Raw genomic sequence first — 16904 nt, 5'->3', positions numbered from 1 at the left:
CTTTAATTATCACTTATGTGTCACGTGATAAACAAAAAAAAATCTATATTTTTTTTATTGCTATAGTATCATTTTAAGAAGTTAAATTAATTTAATATAAATGTAATTTTTTTGCTGTCATAGTATTATTGATAGATATGTTATACTTATAATTATCACGTTATAAATTTTCATGTTTGATTAATCAACAGAGTTAGCGAACTTTTTGAAACATATTCAAGATTTGGTTACTCTAGTTAAATTTAAGGTAAATTATACTCATTAATCTTATTTTTATTATGGTTTCAAAAAAAAAAAAATCTTATTTTTTATTATAGCAATTAACTTTAAAATCTAACATTATGATTAGGAGTGAGCAAAATTAATCATTAATCCGATAATTGAACCAAAATTATATTTTAGTTTATTGGTTCGGTTTGATTTTAAAATGAGAAAATCTGGTTATTCTAAAAAAAAGTGTAATAAAAAATCGAACTGAATTATATATAACACAAAAAATATTTATATACATATAGTAATATTTATTCTATATTTTTATGATTTTAATTTGTTATTTAATATATTTATTTCTAATATACTAGGTTAGGTTAGTAACTGAACGGAACCGATAAAATTCAGTTCGGTTATATTCGGTTCAGTTTTAGTTTTAAAAACATTTCGACATGTTACTATCCGAACCGAACTGATGTTTACTTCTAATTACGATTCATGAGTTTTGCACTTTATTAATTAACAGAATGACCATTTTTATCTTGATTTAGTCAAAATAATTGATGGGGATCTTAAAGTAAAAAAATCAATAATTAAAATTGTTAACTATCACGTTTTAGAGAAACCGCTGCCTTTTTATTTCCAATCAAAAATTTAAAAATTAAAATTGTTTAAAATATTATGACATAAGAGTAATAGGGGTGTTTGATTGCTAATTTTTATACTCGTATCTGTGCTTTCACTTCAAAATGAAGAGTTATAAGTGTTTGATTAGTGATTTCCTGTTTGTCTTTTACACATGAAATCTTTTACAATAACAGGAATATCTGTGCAGCTTTTTCTCATAGTAAACCGTAACAACAAACAGTAACAGTACGTAAAACAAACGGGTCCGTCTTACTTCACCGCAATGGATCATTTGTGTGTAATTTTAGTACTTAGTCTGAAAGGGCAGTGGGTGTAATTTTAGTCGTCAGTCTGAAAACCACTGATGTTAGTGTGTATTTATGTCTGCCATACATTCCCTCCTTCAACGGTTCTTTTTTTAGTTTTTCTTTCGTCTTTCTCAAATTTAAACTCTGTGCCTGTGCGCATGAAAATATCTTTCATTTCATTTCCTTATCGGGTAACTTTCTGTTTCTCCTTTTAGCTTATTAATTTCTGGGTTTTATCTAGGGTTTTTCTTAAACCTCGGAATACCAACTCTCCTTTGTTTCTTCCTTAAAATGGCTTTAGGGCTTTTCCATTTCTCACTAAAAAGAAGCAAACTTTAACTCTTTTTCGAATTGGGTTTCTCAAAATTTCTTCCCCTGGTCTCCAATTTTAGCTCAATTGAGATAGATAGATATATATTCCAAGTAAGAATAAGAATGTCTTCTCCTTGTTTAAGACATTCATATGGGTTCGATTTAGATATAGTAAAATCCCCATCTACTACTACTACTTCTACTAGAACTTCAAACACTTCTTCTTCTCTATCTGAATCTAGTAATTCCCCAAGAGCTCTCTCCACTAGAAAACCTCGGACTCCTCGAAAACGCCCAAATCAGACGTACAATGAAGCTGCTGCTCTTCTCTCTACTGCTTATCCCAACATTTTCTCCTCCAAAAATCTTTCCCATCCTTGCAAATTCACTAAACCTCATCACCTTCTCGATGAATCCTCGTCGGAATTACTCTGGCCTTTCCGGGGTTTCGATGAAAATTCCGGCTTTCTACTCCACCAGCAAGTCCAAACACTCGAATCTGAGAAACCCAGTTTCTCAAATGAGGTAAAAGTTTCTAATTTTATGAATTCCTCTGACAAGGGGGATTCTAATTCCGTTGGGAATTCGTCGGAATTGGGTCGGTATGAGGAGGATTTTGATGCGGAATCGATTTTGGATGAGGAAATTCAAGAGGGGATTGATAGTATAATGGGGAATTTAAGTGTCAGCAATGAGAATTCCGATGAATTGACGAATAAAGGGTTCCAATTTAATGGGAGATTCCAAGGATTTGGGAATGGAATTAGTATGAGAAAAGGAGTGAGAGCATTCCGGCAAGGAGATGAAGCGAATTGGTGGTGTTTTCCGATTGTTGATATGCTTCAAATATCTCCGAGATTAAGCAATAAAGTTCCCGATTTTGATTCTAAACCGAAGCCTAAGCTAAAGCTAAAGCCGGTGGCCAAGCCCAATTCCGGCGACAAAAAGAAAACCAAGGTGGAGAAACCGGCCGCGGCATCTGCAGAAATTAAGAATTTGGAGAATTCGGTACCGGAATCGAGTGCCGCCGGATTGATGCTGAAATTAAACTACGACAGCGTTTTGAACGCTTGGTCGGACCGCGGGTCGCCGTTCTCCGATGAATCTTCAGGATCCGAATCCGCGAATGATGTCTCCGTATGTTTCTTATCTTCAACCCGGAAATGACTTGTGCAAATCTGGGAAATGGGTCCTTGGCGCGTGCTGTTACGCGCCTCTTTGTACTTTTTCAAAAATAAATAATCTGTTTTTGTTTTTTTCAATTTCGTCCTTAAAATGCCCACCAAAATTATAAAAGAATGGCCGTGTTCGAATTGAGTTTAAGAGGGAATAATAAAATTAGGAATTAAGGGTCAAAATGATTGGAAGCTTAGATTAATTTAGGCCAAATTAAATTTTAAGTATTAATTCAATCCTTATATTAGTAAATTTTGATAGATTATCCCCAAAATAATTAGTTTTAACACCTAAAATTTAGATTAATTTATAAAAAAAATTACTAATTAAAAACTTGATACTAAATATTCAATTTGGATTAAATTGGTTTTGTCTAATTCATAAAATTAGATATAAAAGAAAAGTTTCCTTTTGGGGCACCTAAAAAAATGTGTTGAAAAAGTTCATTTTTTATTATTTTTATTTTATACTCTGATTTTCTTTTCAGTTTTTATTGTTTAAATGGGGACCCTGTCACCTAAAAAAAATATTTGTTTTATATTTTATTAAGGTTCTTTTTGTATTGATATGTGAAAAAATAAAAATACAGTTCCGGGAATGAGAGAAAGTAATAAATAAGGGAATAATTAGGATGTGATTGATGAAATGACAAAGTTTGATGATTAATATGGTGATTGCGTTTCGCAGGCTAGGTTGGCGCAGATAGACTTATTATTGTTCACAGAAAATGGAGGTGTACGAGAAGCTAGCGTGTTACGCTACAAAGAAAAGAGACGTACTCGCCTATTCTCCAAGAAGATCAGATATGAAGTTCGTAAAGTCAATGCTGATCAACGGCCCAGAATGAAGGTACTGTATTCTCTCCTTATTACAATTTTATTTTATTAATTATTTTCCCTTCTTCTATTTATCCGCTTCTTTAAAAATCCTAAATCTATTTAATTTGTGCACTAAAACTTATCTAAATACTGACATGGCATTAAAGACTCACTTGTAGCCACTTAATCCACATCGGATAAAGATATTTAAAAAAAAAATCTCTAAAAACTTTTTCTAGTTGATCTCTAAATTTGAGAAGAAATTAAATACTAACTCTACAACTTTTATTATTCTCTCTGATCTATAATATTTAGTATCATTTATGGTTAAAATATGAGAATTAAGAAATGTAGTTTTTTTTTGGTAAGAAGGGAAGAAAAAAAAAAAACAAACAAAAACCTAACTCGGGATCAGTTTAGGAAGATTGACCCCAATTCTATCCTCAAGAAAAAAAGGAGGAACGGAAAGGGTAGAAACACCTAACATCCCCCATGCCCAGCAGCTGCCAAGCGATCCGCCACGCGGTTTTGCTCCCTATAAATATGGGAGAAGGTAAGAGAATCGAAGGCAGGACGAAGCCTCAAGATGGCTTTAATGAGATTCTGACTCTTAAGACAAACAGCCTGTCTATCCGAAATCCTGTTGATATCCTCCAAATTGTCAGACTCCACCGAAAGTCTTTTAACACCCATGCGAATGGCGAGTTTAATGCCAGACAAGATCCCCCAGAAATGTAGTTAATTTTAACTAAATAGACTTTATTATTATTGTATTAATTATATCTATTAATTAATTTTTATTTATTTTTAAAATAAAAAGACAACTTCAATAAAGGTATATTTGATAAAAGTCAATTAATATGTATGGATTGAATCAAAACGTCACATATTATGGAACAAAAAAAAATCTCTAGAAACACAAATATTATGGAAAGATGAAGTATTAAGGAGCTCTTAGTTTCTTTTTATTTTATTTTTTATTAATAATTTATTATTGAATATTCTCTTCTCTAACTATTGGTAAATATAATAACATTTAATAATTTTAATAATAAAATAATAAATAAGGAGTAAATATGATGAATATTATTAGAGATGATATGTACTAATTATTCCTCAAATTACTAAGAATCAATTATTGAAAAACATATGACTACATTGAAAATCAAGACAAAATTCAATATTTGGACTGAAAAGCTAATCTTAAAAAAAAAAGAACGACTTATATTTTGAAAAAAACTCATTTTCTAAAACGATTTATATAATAGAACGGAAAGAATATATCAATTATACAAATCAATCATGTATAACATAAGGTTTAGTAGGTTTTTTTTGTCATTAATATTTCAGTGAGTTTTTATAGACAAATTAACATAACAATTTTATTAGAATTAAACATAAAATTAGATGATTTAATAAAAAGAAATCAACTTTAATGACTATATATCCATTTTGCCCTAAAATATATTATTTTTAGAGTACTCTCATTGTTTTTGTTCTAATTTTTATTTTGTTTATTTGAAGGAATTTTATTAATAAATTCATAAAAAATTACTTATTGAATCAAATTAATTTTACCTTGAATATTTATAAAATTATACTCATTTAGATATTGTTTGAAACAGGGTAGATTTGTGAGAAGGCCACACTCAAGTGCAAGTAGTCATAGAAGAGAAGAAGAATAAAGAAGGGGGGTTTTCCCTCTCTTTTTTCCCCAAGAGTTGAGAAGTTTCTTTTTTTTGGACATTAATTGTTGTTTGATTGGTGATTTTTGGCATATGAGGAGTTGGAGACCATAGTTAAGAAGAGAAACATATAAGTTTTTACTTAATTTTTCCTTATTTGTTTCTCTTTCTTTTTTTCACTCTTTGGAATAATTTTCTTTTCCCTTTTTGGCACTCTTCTTCATTTTGTTCCATGAGTCTCATCATCATTTTTAGACATTGATATATTAGGAATCCTAAAACTTTGTTTAAAAATGGACTGAGACTTAGCTTCTTTCATGTTATTTGAAATGACATCATTACTTAAGGAGTTCCATAGGTTACTTTAAGTAAGTTCGGAATCATTATTCACTAACGAGCTTTTTCAAAATTTAAAAGGCCAACCGATTTTTTTAAGCCAAATTTAAAGGAACCAATATATATATATATATTTCATGGACGATCGAAAAATAAGAGAAAGGGGAAATGGGAAAGGAAAGCATGTTAATATTCTGTTGTGTGGTGTCCTGATTTGTGTATTTATAAACCTTGGGCTTTTTAGTTGAAAGCCCATGGGCAATTTTGTAAAGTGTCACTAAAAAACTATTGTTAAAGGCCCATTTTTTTGTATTGTGTATTAGACATGTTCATAAATCAACTGGCTCGTCTAAGCCCATCCTTCATGGATTGGGTATAGATATTCATATTTGATGTTCGACCCCGTCCTGTCCAAGCCCGCACATACAATAGATTGGATTTGACATTTGTCTTTAGAAACTCAAGTGAGCCTAACCCGGCCCGATTTTGACATTCATATTTGATGTTTGGCCCGATCCAAGCCACTCGCAGAAGCTTTAGCACTCAAATCAAGCATAGAGTGGGCAAGGGGATATATTTCCTAGGAATATCATTTTTGAAATCGATGCCAAGTTAGTAGTTGATTGTATCTTATCACAAAGGTCAGATATTATTGAATTTGACATAGTAATTAATGAGATTAAATCCCTCCTTAGTAATCACCATAGGTTTTCGGTAATTTTTGTTTCAATGTTAGCAAATGATGTGGTTCATGTATTGGCACGAAACACTCGTTTCTACGCTAATTCTTTCATTTATTTATTTGTTCCTGTATTCATTGAGAACAGCCTAATTCGAAATATGCTAATTTCAACCTTGTCACGTAGGGGTGTTCAAAATTGGTTGGGTTATTATAACCCACCAAATTTGAACCCATCCAACCCATGTAAGATAGGTTAAGTGGGTTACAATGGGTTAGATGGGTTGAATGGGTTATAAAACTTATATTTGATGGTTTATCATAACCCATCTTAATAACCCGTCTAACCCACTCAATCCATATAATTCTTCATATTCTCACTTTATCTTTTATTTGTCTCATTTAAATTTTAAAAAAATATGGTTATTAATAATATGATATTTTTTAAATTAAAAAAATAAAAATTGTAAAACCAGACAATTGAGAAAACAAAAAAAAATCTAAAAAGGAAAAAATACGTACTTGAATCGGATATGACGCCCAAATCGTAGGGTGTTCAAAAATCGAACTGGACCGAAATAACCGACCGAACCGATGAAATTCGGTTTTTCGGTCTATTTGATTTGGTTTCGGTTCTAATATATATAATATTTCGGTAATTTCGGTCGGTTCGGTATTTATGATAAAATCACCGAAATAACCGAACCGACCAAAATAAATTCTAAATAGATTGAGAATTATAACAAGATGATTAATAGTTTTCTAAGTTTTTTTATAATATTTCGGTTTGGTTCGGTTTTCAGACCGAACCTACCGTTGAACACCCCTACCAAATCGATAGTGAATCGAGCGAGTACACCGATTCTGGCGATTCATGTACTCCACTAAAAAAAATATGTTTAAAATTTTAAATGGATAAAAAAACAATGTTGGTAGGGGTGTGCATCGGTTCGGTTTAAACCACATACCGAACCGAACCGTATGAATTCGGTTTTTCGGTTTGGTTTTTTTGACATTTCGGTTCGGTATCGGTTTTAATTTTAAATATATTTCAGTATTTGGTTCGGTTCGGTTTGACAAAAAAATATAAAAAAACCGAACCGTATCGAATTACACATATTTTACATTCATATATCATATATTGTTAGGTTATCAAATTAGATTTCAATGTCAATGTTTTTGTTACTGCGTTTGAATTGGTCACTATCCTCAGTTATTTGTCATTTAAAGGTTCAACACATTAGAAAACATTCACAATCTGGTATACTATGCTGAGTTTGCTACCTTCTGCTTCTCATATTTATTTCTCTACATGATAGATGATTTTTTTTATGTAATCATTTTATTTGTTGTTGAGATAAATTTAATGAGAAAATGTAGTAGTTTTTTTTTGTTTTTTTTAACTTAATTCAGTTTGTTCGGTTTAAACCGAACCGAACCGAATATTTTGGTTCGGTTCTATTTCGGTTTTATCTATTATTCGGTTCGATATCGGTGTCAATTATTTTGATCATTTCGGTATTCGGTTTTTTCGGTTCGGTTCGGTTTTACACCGATGCACACCCCTAAATGTTGGCCTAATTAAAAAATAACTCAGCAGCTTATAAAAAAAAATCAACTCAATAAAAAATATAGAGTTGAATTGTTATATACAATTCATGATAAATATATAATAACCCATCCAACCCACTATAACCCAACCCATCTAACCCACTTAAAAAATTCAAACAACCCATCATAACTCACTATAACCCAACCCATCTTAAAAAAAAATTCCTTACATGGGTTGAGTTAAAATTATACTATAACCCACCCAACCCAAGTTTGAACACCCCTATTGTCACGTGTGGTTAGGGTGCGGGCGTGCCAGAGAAGATTACTTCTCAATTGAAATGGTTAAGTTTATGGAATTTGCGCTCCAAAACTTGAAATCTAATCGAAGCGATTGGCGAGGGACGCAAGGATTGAAAAAGTCCCTCTTGGGTCTCTCGCGCCGTTATAGAAACTTTGCGAGATAAATTATTTTCATTTAAGCTAAGCGTATAGATTAAAGACGGAAAAAGTAAAGAAATTGAAGGTGCGAAATTGACACGAGATTTGGTGAAAAATCGGTATTTTATTGATGTAAATCAAGGTTTGAATACATGTGTTTGAGGTAAGCATGAAATTGAAAAATGAATTACAATTGAAGAACTTCTATACTAAACATATAGTTAATTCAATTGAACGGGAAGAACAAATCAAATACAAGGAATTGAAATGCAATTAAAATAAAATTGGAATTCAACAACAAACTCGGAGCCACAATAGCTATCTCGGATTGATGTTGAATTTTGGTGTCGGCGTGAGGTCCTTGGAGAGCTGCAACCGGTCGGGCCCGTACGGTATATGATCTTGGCAATGGCAAAACGTTGGTAGACAAATGGGGCAGATTTAACTCTCAACTTCGGGAGGCTCTTTTGGGCGTTTAAGAACACGGAATTGGACGAGTAAATAGGCTAAATTTAACTTCGGAATGTCAGGAACAAACTTCTATAAGGGATCGAAGGCTAAAACGGACTTTAAATAGACGAAATTGGGAGTTGGAAATAACTGGACGAATCTGGAAAATTCTGGAAACAGAATATCTAAAAGAATTTGGGCTGTAAAGATCGGCTTGTAACTACGGTTTCTGGGCGCGGAATTGGGCAAATAAATACACTAGATTGAAATTCAGAACGTCAGTAACAACTTTGTTGAAGAGATTGAAAGCAAAAAATGACTTTAAACGGACGAAATCGGGCTTTGAAAGTAGTTGGACGAATCTGGAAAATTAATTTGAAAACAGAGTTTTAGCTAGGAATTGAGCAAATTAAAAGCTTGGAATGCTAAATTGAATTAGAAAACTTGAAAAGAGGCTTGAATTAAGGCTAAAGCACACTAAAAGAGCTAGAAAGAGAGCTGAAAAATGAAAAGAGGAACTAAGAACTTGAAGAACTAAGAACTTGAAACTAAGAACTAGAGAGCATTGAAAGGGCCCTTTAGAGAGGGGTTTTGTGTTGTGTTGAGTTGAGTCATTTTTTATGAAGGGGAGGGGGTCTATTTATAGTATTTTGGAGTGGCATTTTGGTAATTATTAAGTGGCATTTTGGTAATTATTCACCAACTAACTCAACTACCTCCATGCCACATCACCCCACTACCTCAACTTCCACTAACTACCATCAACTTCCATTGACTGCTTCCAACTGTTGCCGGAAGAGACGATACGCCCCGCGTATCCTTGGTTACGCCCTGCGTATTAGAGGTCCTGAAGCTTGTGCGTTTCGTTGATGGTATCTGCGCGTGGCGCCTCTGGTGTTACGTCCCGCGTAGGAAAGTACACGCTGCGTAAGAGAAGGACGACCCGCGTGTTTGTGCTCCTGAACTTGGAATGCCTTGTTGATGCGCTTTACGCGTGACATGTCTAGCTTTACGCCCCGCGTACTTGAGCCTCTGAAGTGGAACTTCTCCGGATGTGTGGTATACGGCCCGCGTATAGGAATACACGCCCCGCGTGTTTGATTGACGCCCTCATTGGCTGGAGGTGAGTTTACATATATATATTTATTTTATTTTTTTCTAGAAAAATGGAAACTATACCCTAAAATCAAATATAAACTTTCTATATACATGAAAATAAAATTTATTTATTTTGGGCCAACACATATAAGTATTTTATTAATTACATGTATATATTAGTAATAGAAGTAGATAAAAGATAGGAAATTAAGAATAAGAAATTAATAATAATTATGTTTCTAATTAATTAATTAACATGATAATTTTAAATTAATAATTTTCAAAGTAGAAAGTTAAAAAAATCACGTGGAAATTTGTTCTCTAAGACAAATCCAAAAATAAAACTTTTGTCCAGCCAATTTCAACTGAAGAAATGTATGTAAAACTCTATAGCAGAGATCATCGAAGAAAACTTCAGGGAAATTGACATAGCATCAATTAAAGGCTTATATACTTAATTGGAAAAAAAATTAATTTATTTTTTAATATCAATATATTAGATGGACGGGTGTAGATACTCGAACCGATGTCCTAATGATGAAAACTATAACTACAGAGAACCGTGATAAAGTTTGGAGAAAAAATCCTAGAAATCCTAGAAGTCCACGAATCAGTCAATCATAGTCGAAATCAAACATGAATTACTTAATTGAAGGTCAGTTAGGTCCCAATAATCTATAAGATGAGGAGAACTCGGGATTAACATTCCAACACATCCGACTAGGCTAGATTCGAATTTGTAATGAGCAACTTACGATCTAGAGAAGTTTGGGATGAGATCGAGTTTCGACCAATACACTAATCAATTTTAGAGTTTAGTAGAGCGTCCCATCACAGATTCCATCGAACTGGTCGGGATCAAATTGGATGTCCGGTTTGAGAGCTATGCATCTCGAAAGTTCTACGGGTATAAAATTCCGTTTTATTTTTTGTCTTGAGGAGTGCGCATACGCACTTTCGGTTGTCTATAGGACCACATATATGTGATCCTGTGTTCGTGTCATGTGGTACGAATCAAGACTGCTTTTACGCGGTCCTGGTTGCATAAGGGACCACATATACACGGTCCCATCGTCTTGCCTCATGGCACGATCAAGACCGCGTATACGCAATCCTGATCGTGCACGTGACTAGGTATACGCGCTCCCATTTACGTTCCCCATGAGATGAATTTGGTCCATGTATATGCGGACTCACATCCGATATGCGATCGGAACCGTGTATACATGGACATGTTAGAGCCGAAATTCAACTCAATCTAAAACTCAAACTATATCTATAAATTTTTTTTTTTGTCCAAATGGAGATTGAAGATTTCGTTTGCGACTAGGAGATGACTGATTTTTTTTGCTTGACCAAAAACAGTGACCTCAAAATTAAAATGAGCATTGACAACCTCAAAATTGAAAAATTTAAAGACTTAATGTTATTTTAAGCAATTTTAATTCTTCGACCTTTTAATTTTGATGTCATTTTTTGATGTCATTTAGATCTTATTTGGTGAATAGAGAGAAATTTAGATGTTTAGAGAGAGAAAATCTGAAAATGATGATTTTGGAAAATAAAAAATTTGGTTTTATAGTAAATATGGTACTAAACGCCTTTAATTCTAAATTTTAGTCGTTAACGATCATTTTTATAATGTCAAACTAAACAATTTTTGTTTTTTTAGCAAAACGAAAACCTTAATCCCCGTTTGGACAAAATTTTTTTACAAATACCATTTTGACAAAAAAAAAAAAAAAAAAAAAAGAACACATGGTTTTTTTTTGACATTTTTTCTTTATGATTTCTAAACTTCAAAATCGAATATAAAAAACATTAAACTTTATCTTTTATTTACATATAAATCCTTTTTTTTTACTGTTAGTCAAATCAAAATGATCACTTCCTTGAAGAAGTCCAAAACTTAAGAGTTATAAAATCACATTTTCAATGAAACTACCGTTCTTTATTTTCCAAATCACAATTTTTGAAGTATTTTCTCTAAATAATTATTTTCTTTCTCCTCGTCAAACAATACCAAAATTCAAAAAGTTCAAATAATTATTACATACAAATGATGAAGGGTAATTTTACCCCTCAACTAAAGCGAATTTGGTCCAAAATGAATTTTAGTTATACCATAAATTGATATATGTAAAAAGAAGTCATCAATCATATATTGATGTGCCTCTTCAAAAAAAAAAAAAAAAAACAAAATATATGGATGTGTTACTTTTATACTAATTGGACAGAAAAAAGAAGCCAAACTACATAGTAAAAAAAAAAAAAAAATTCTATGACTACATTTATTTTGGGCTAAATTAATTCGACAAACTAAGTTTAGGGACTAAAGTGACCTTTAATCCTACAAATCATAATCAAATCTACAATTATAAATTAGCAGAGATAGCTTCTCGAAGGAGTTTAGAAAGGGATAATAATAGCACATAACAAAACTAATTCAAATCAGAAAGTTATTGAAACTGCAATTCATATATTCTTCTGAATTATTACCTCTCTTATGAGACAATGTACAAATGCATGAAAGTACAATGATTGAAAGAGCCATTATTGCCCCTCTGTTTCACTTGAAACTTTTACTGGAAAGGCACTCACTTACTCTTATCTTAGATTCTTAGCCATCTGTTTCTCCATTTGATATGAATATAGGATAGTGAATATTTTCTTACCAATAACCATCAACTCATTTTTGACATGGGCGGAATTCGCAGTACCTATGGGGATGCGTTAAAGTGTACGAAGTCGAGAAGTAAATGCCTCAACATCATACAACAAACATGAATAATAGTACATCAGAATTCAATGATACAATTTAACTTAAAAAGAACACAAACTAGCTCAAGGCAGAAAATTAGTACAGCTGCCTCAGAAGTCAATAGGCAATTTCTATGGGGATAATATTACCTTGAAGCTGATCAGAAAGTTGAGCCATTAAAACCAAAAAAGGATCTCTGTACAAAAAAAAGAAAACAAAAAGAATCAACACAACTGCTCTGAAAACTAACAGAACTAGAAATTTCATTCTTTTACTCAGCAGCAATAATAGGATATAATATCGGTGCTTCTGGTTCATCATTTACAAGATAAAAGATTAATGAAATCACTTGAAATGCAGATATAGCTTTATTTACCTATTTACAGTAAGTAGAAAGCTATTCTATTCCTCCGTTCATATATACAAACGCAATTCATTTTGATTAGCAAATGTTTAGGTCCTATCACTCCATGTGGCTACAACCATTGGACTCATAAGGATAGAACTAATTCACAACTTCACAGCTGCAAGTTTTTCAAACATGTACACATAATGCTCGTTATCACACAGGCATATACCGCAAGACCATGTTTATCGACAATACAAATTCCCTACTGCAATTCTTGATGGAATAGCAGAACATGGAAAAAATCATCCATATAATCTTTTCCATTTTGATCCTACATAAACAACTTCCCTAGGAATATCTCAAGTAACTAGCATGTTAAGTAATATACATTATTCTTCTATGATATATATTTCTCATCATAGGAGAAGTGAGTGAAGGTATTCAAGGTCTTCTAGAGCAGCTAGTCCCAGCGAAGTTGCATTTTACCGGGATTTTTCGATCAACTTTTGAATTCCTTTTCTATTTCTAGTGTTTGCACGGCATTTTTCATCCATGACCACTAAATTTACATGTATGCAAACAGTTCATGTAAAAATAACTGACAAAACACTGATCATTATACCGAAGAAGACAGGCAGAAAGTCCGAAACAATTCACTCTTTTATCTTTCATTTTCTCAAATTAAGCACAAAAGGGGGCTACATGATAAAACCATATATATATCTTCAAATTGGCTCTAAAACAAAATTTACTCAAAAGAATTGATATATCTTCTCATTCTTTTGAAATTGGGGAAAGTTAGATTTTTAACTATTTACCAAGCTGGAATAGCAATTGAGAAGCAAAACCAATTACTACCTTCTGCAACATGGAATAGTTCAGCAAATTGTGACTTTTTAATTGATAATATGTTCATCTGCTTCGGAATTTAACTTTAATTGATGCTACAAACATCTCTTAGAACAGCTACTAAGAGCACCCACATTTTTCCTTGCTTATATATTTGTCAAAGAAATTAAGAGAAAGAAAGAAAAAACTAAGCAATCAAAGAAGAACAGACAATAAATTTTACCTCAACATCATAAAATTTAATGTAAAAGCGAGAGCTATCAATGGAGAGTTTCGTTTGAAGAAGTTCAGCAATAGTTGAACTGAGTTTTCCATTAACGCTGGGACTAAGACCCCCAATTGAGATCAATTCTCCATAAGCAGCAGGTTCTTCAGTACCAGCAAAGGCAATCGGCACCCCACCATTCAACAAAATCATCACATACTGAAGGATTGAAAAAAACACATGAATATGATGGGCTCAGTTCACAGAGTAATTTCATCAAACACATGATATTCATAAAAGGGGAAACAACAAAAACCCATCAAAATAAACCGGAAATGAATAAAAAATCTGATGGAATTGTATGAAAAGAAAAGGAGGACTCAACGGATTCAGGTTTGCCAATGATTTTAGCAACAGATTTGGTAGCATCTTTGAGAATATCAGAGGAAGTAACAGCATCTACAGGTATATTCGTGTAGAGATTTAAGGTTGGCATTTGTCTTCGGCTGCTGCTGCGGAATGGATGAACTAATGGGTGGCTTTGGTTTTGGAGTTTTGAGATAACGGCTTTGTGTTTGCTGTATTGGGAGTGCCAGAAGCTGGGATTTATCAGTTTCGTTCAAATACGTCCTACACTCATAAAGTGAGCTAAATTTACATTTATGGCATGTGATACATTCGTCCAAAATAAATAAATTTTATTTTCATGTATATAGAAAGTTTATATTTAATTTTAGGGTATAGTTTTCATTTTTATAAAAAAATAAGAAGAATAAATAATAATAATAAAAAAATATGTTAACCTCTAGCTCGAACACAACCACGAGCTAATCTACAAAGCCTAGTTTATCTCCACATTTATGTCTAAGTCTTAAAAGTCTCTCTAACCACAAAGTAGTGGGTGATGTGGCATGGAAGTTAGTGGTGGTTTGTGGAGGTTGAGAAAGTTAGTGAGGTGGCAAGTTAGTGGTCAAAATTAGAAAGAAATATAAGGGAAGTTGGGTGTGACACTAATTGCCCTTCCAAAAAACAAATAGACCCTCTCAGTCTCATAAAATTCACACACTCAACACATCCAAAACTCATTCCTAAGGTTCATTCCAATGCTCTCTATTCTTAGTTCTTAGTTCTTGAGTTCTTCCTTTTTGTTCTTCATTTTTCTTAGCTTTAATTCCTTCTTTTAGCTTGCCTTTAGCTTTAATTCAAGTTCCAATAGCTTCTTTCCAAGTTTTTCAATTCAATCTAGCATTCCTAAGCCTTTAGTTTGCTCAATCCTTAGCTAAAATTCCGTTTTCAAATTAATTTTCCAGATTCGTCCAATTATTTTCAAAGTCCGATTTCGTCCATTTAAAGTCATTTTTTGCTTTCAATCCCTTCAACAAAGTTGTTCCTGACGTCCTGTGGTTCAATCTAGTATATTTATTTTCCCAATTCCGTGCTCAGAAAATATAGTTACAAGCCAATCTTTACAGCCCAAATCCTTGTAGATATTCTGTTTCCAGAATTTCCCAGATTCGACTAGTTATTTTCAACTCCCAATTTCGTCCATTTAGAGTCCGTTTTAGCCCTCGGTCCTTTATAGAAGTTTGTTCCTCACTTTCTGAAATTAAGTTTAGCCTATTTACTCGTCCAATTCCGAGTTCTTAAGCACTCAATCGATCCCACCGAAGTCAATGGTTAAATCTGCCCCATTTGCCTACCACACGTTTTGATATTGCCAAGATCGTATACCATACGGGCCCAACCGACCGTGGTGCATCCGAGGATTTCAAGCCGACATCAAAGTTCAACGTCCAGCCGAGATAGCTATTGTGGCTCCGAGTTTGTCGTTGAATTTCAATTTTATTTTAATTGCATTTCAATTTCTGGTATTGATTTGTTTTTTCCATTTCAATTGATTGTCTATATATTTAGTATAGAAATCTTTCAATTGTAATTCATTTTCAATTTCATACTTTTTAAACATATGTATTCAAACCTTGATCAAATCAATAAAGTACCAATTTTTTCACCAAATCTCGTGTCAATTTCACACCTTTAATTTCTTTATTTTACCCGTCTTCAATTTATACGCTTAGCTTAAATCAAAATAATTAATCTAGCAAAGTTTTTATAACGGCGCTAGAGACCCAAGAGGGACTTTTTCAATCCTTGCGTCCATCGCCAATCGCTTCGATTAGAATTCACGTTTTTGGTGCACAATTTCACAAACTTAACCATTTTAATAATTGAGAAATAATTTCTCTGGCACTCCCGCACCCTAACCACACGTGACAAGGTTGAAATTAGCATATTTCAAAAATATCGCTAACAGCCACGCTTTGAAATTAAATAAACTGAATTGAATGTTGCTGAACTAAATTTTACTAAAACTGAAATTATAATATAATCTTTCAAAATCGTAATAATTAAAATAAAATTTTTATAAAAATACTAATAGATCTAATTATAATAAATAATGATAAATTAATGGACTGAATGTTACTAAACTGAAAATTAGTGATATTGAAATTAAGTGACAAGCATGATCTAACGTTTCCTTCTTGATGAATTATTAATATTTGTTAAGAATTACGATAAATCTCCGATGAGGGTGGATTTAGGGCAATTAAAATTCAACATGCTATTTACAATAAGCGGCTTGATTTTTGCAAACACTCTGTAATTGGGCGCGTTACTCTCTCCAAAGGGGAATCCCCTTGGAAACATCAAGCTCTTAAAGGTAAACTCAATTCGCTTTGGGGCCTTAGTATGGATTGGAAGCTAATTTCACTTGGTAGGTTTTTTTATCACATTCTTCTTCCAACGACGGAAGCCTTACAGACAGTTTGGAGTCAAGGGGCAGTCGTCCTTAAGCCAAGGCTTATGAGACTCATTCCTTGGTCCCCGAGCTTCAATCCGGACTCGTATAAATCCTCCTCGGCTCAAGTTTGGGTAAGATTCTATAATCTTCCCTGGAAATTTTGGGATATACATATAATGGCTAGTATTGCAAGTGTTGTAGGAATTCCACTTCATTTTGATCGAAATACGGTTGAAGGAGAGATGG

General features: G+C 32.9%; 2 protein-coding genes across 4 annotated transcripts; one reads left to right on the top strand and one right to left on the bottom strand.

Annotated features, from left to right (window-relative positions):
- Positions 1-1241: 1241 nt before the first annotated feature.
- LOC136202009 (protein CHLOROPLAST IMPORT APPARATUS 2) lies at positions 1242-5498 on the top strand. Of its 2 annotated transcripts, none has more exons than XM_065992426.1 (3): positions 1242-2594; positions 3321-3482; positions 5082-5498. In XM_065992426.1, exons 1-3 carry the CDS (start codon positions 1581-1583, stop codon positions 5112-5114), a joined length of 1209 nt encoding a protein of 402 aa, XP_065848498.1. In that variant the 5' UTR covers positions 1242-1580; the 3' UTR covers positions 5115-5498. The 2 variants fall into 2 exon arrangements, with proteins under 2 accessions (XP_065848498.1, XP_065848497.1); XM_065992425.1 differs by having other exon boundaries at positions 1243-2594; positions 5077-5498.
- Positions 5499-11959: 6461 nt separating this feature from the next.
- LOC136202919 (uncharacterized) lies at positions 11960-14477 on the bottom strand. Of its 2 annotated transcripts, XM_065993905.1 has the most exons (4): positions 14241-14477; positions 13874-14074; positions 12602-12648; positions 11960-12411 (listed from the first exon to the last, which is right to left on the bottom strand). In XM_065993905.1, the coding sequence occupies exons 1-3, from the start codon at positions 14349-14351 to the stop codon at positions 12613-12615; spliced, it is 348 nt and encodes a 115-aa protein (XP_065849977.1). In that variant the 5' UTR covers positions 14352-14477; the 3' UTR covers positions 11960-12411; positions 12602-12612. The 2 variants fall into 2 exon arrangements, with proteins under 2 accessions (XP_065849977.1, XP_065849976.1); XM_065993904.1 differs by lacking the exon at positions 11960-12411 and having other exon boundaries at positions 12462-12648.
- Positions 14478-16904: the final 2427 nt, after the last annotated feature.

This window comes from Euphorbia lathyris, chromosome 8, assembly GCF_963576675.1.
Source record: "Euphorbia lathyris chromosome 8, ddEupLath1.1, whole genome shotgun sequence".
Lineage (NCBI taxonomy): Eukaryota > Viridiplantae > Streptophyta > Magnoliopsida > Malpighiales > Euphorbiaceae > Euphorbia > Euphorbia lathyris.
The sequence above is the reverse complement of the archived record's forward strand: the minus strand, read 5'-3'. Positions and strand labels throughout refer to the sequence as shown.

What these genes read in the sequence shown, in the direction of transcription:
- LOC136202009 (XM_065992425.1), top strand. Translation starts at nt 1,581, where the DNA reads ATGTCTTCTCCTTGTTTAAGACATTCATATGGGTTCGATTTAGATATA. An exon ending in AATCCGCGAATGATGTCTCC is followed by an intron (nt 2,595 to 3,320) that starts GTATGTTTCTTA and finishes TGCGTTTCGCAG; the next exon opens with GCTAGGTTGGCGCAGATAGA. An exon ending in ATCAACGGCCCAGAATGAAG is followed by an intron (nt 3,483 to 5,076) that starts GTACTGTATTCT and finishes TGTTTGAAACAG; the next exon opens with GGTAGATTTGTGAGAAGGCC.
- LOC136202919 (XM_065993905.1), bottom strand. Translation starts at nt 14,351, where the DNA reads ATGCCAACCTTAAATCTCTACACGAATATACCTGTAGATGCTGTTACT. An exon ending in TCATTGGCAAACCTGAATCC is followed by an intron (nt 14,075 to 14,240) that starts GTTGAGTCCTCC and finishes TCAATCCTTCAG; the next exon opens with TATGTGATGATTTTGTTGAA. An exon ending in TTAAATTTTATGATGTTGAG is followed by an intron (nt 12,649 to 13,873) that starts GTAAAATTTATT and finishes TTTTTTGTACAG; the next exon opens with AGATCCTTTTTTGGTTTTAA.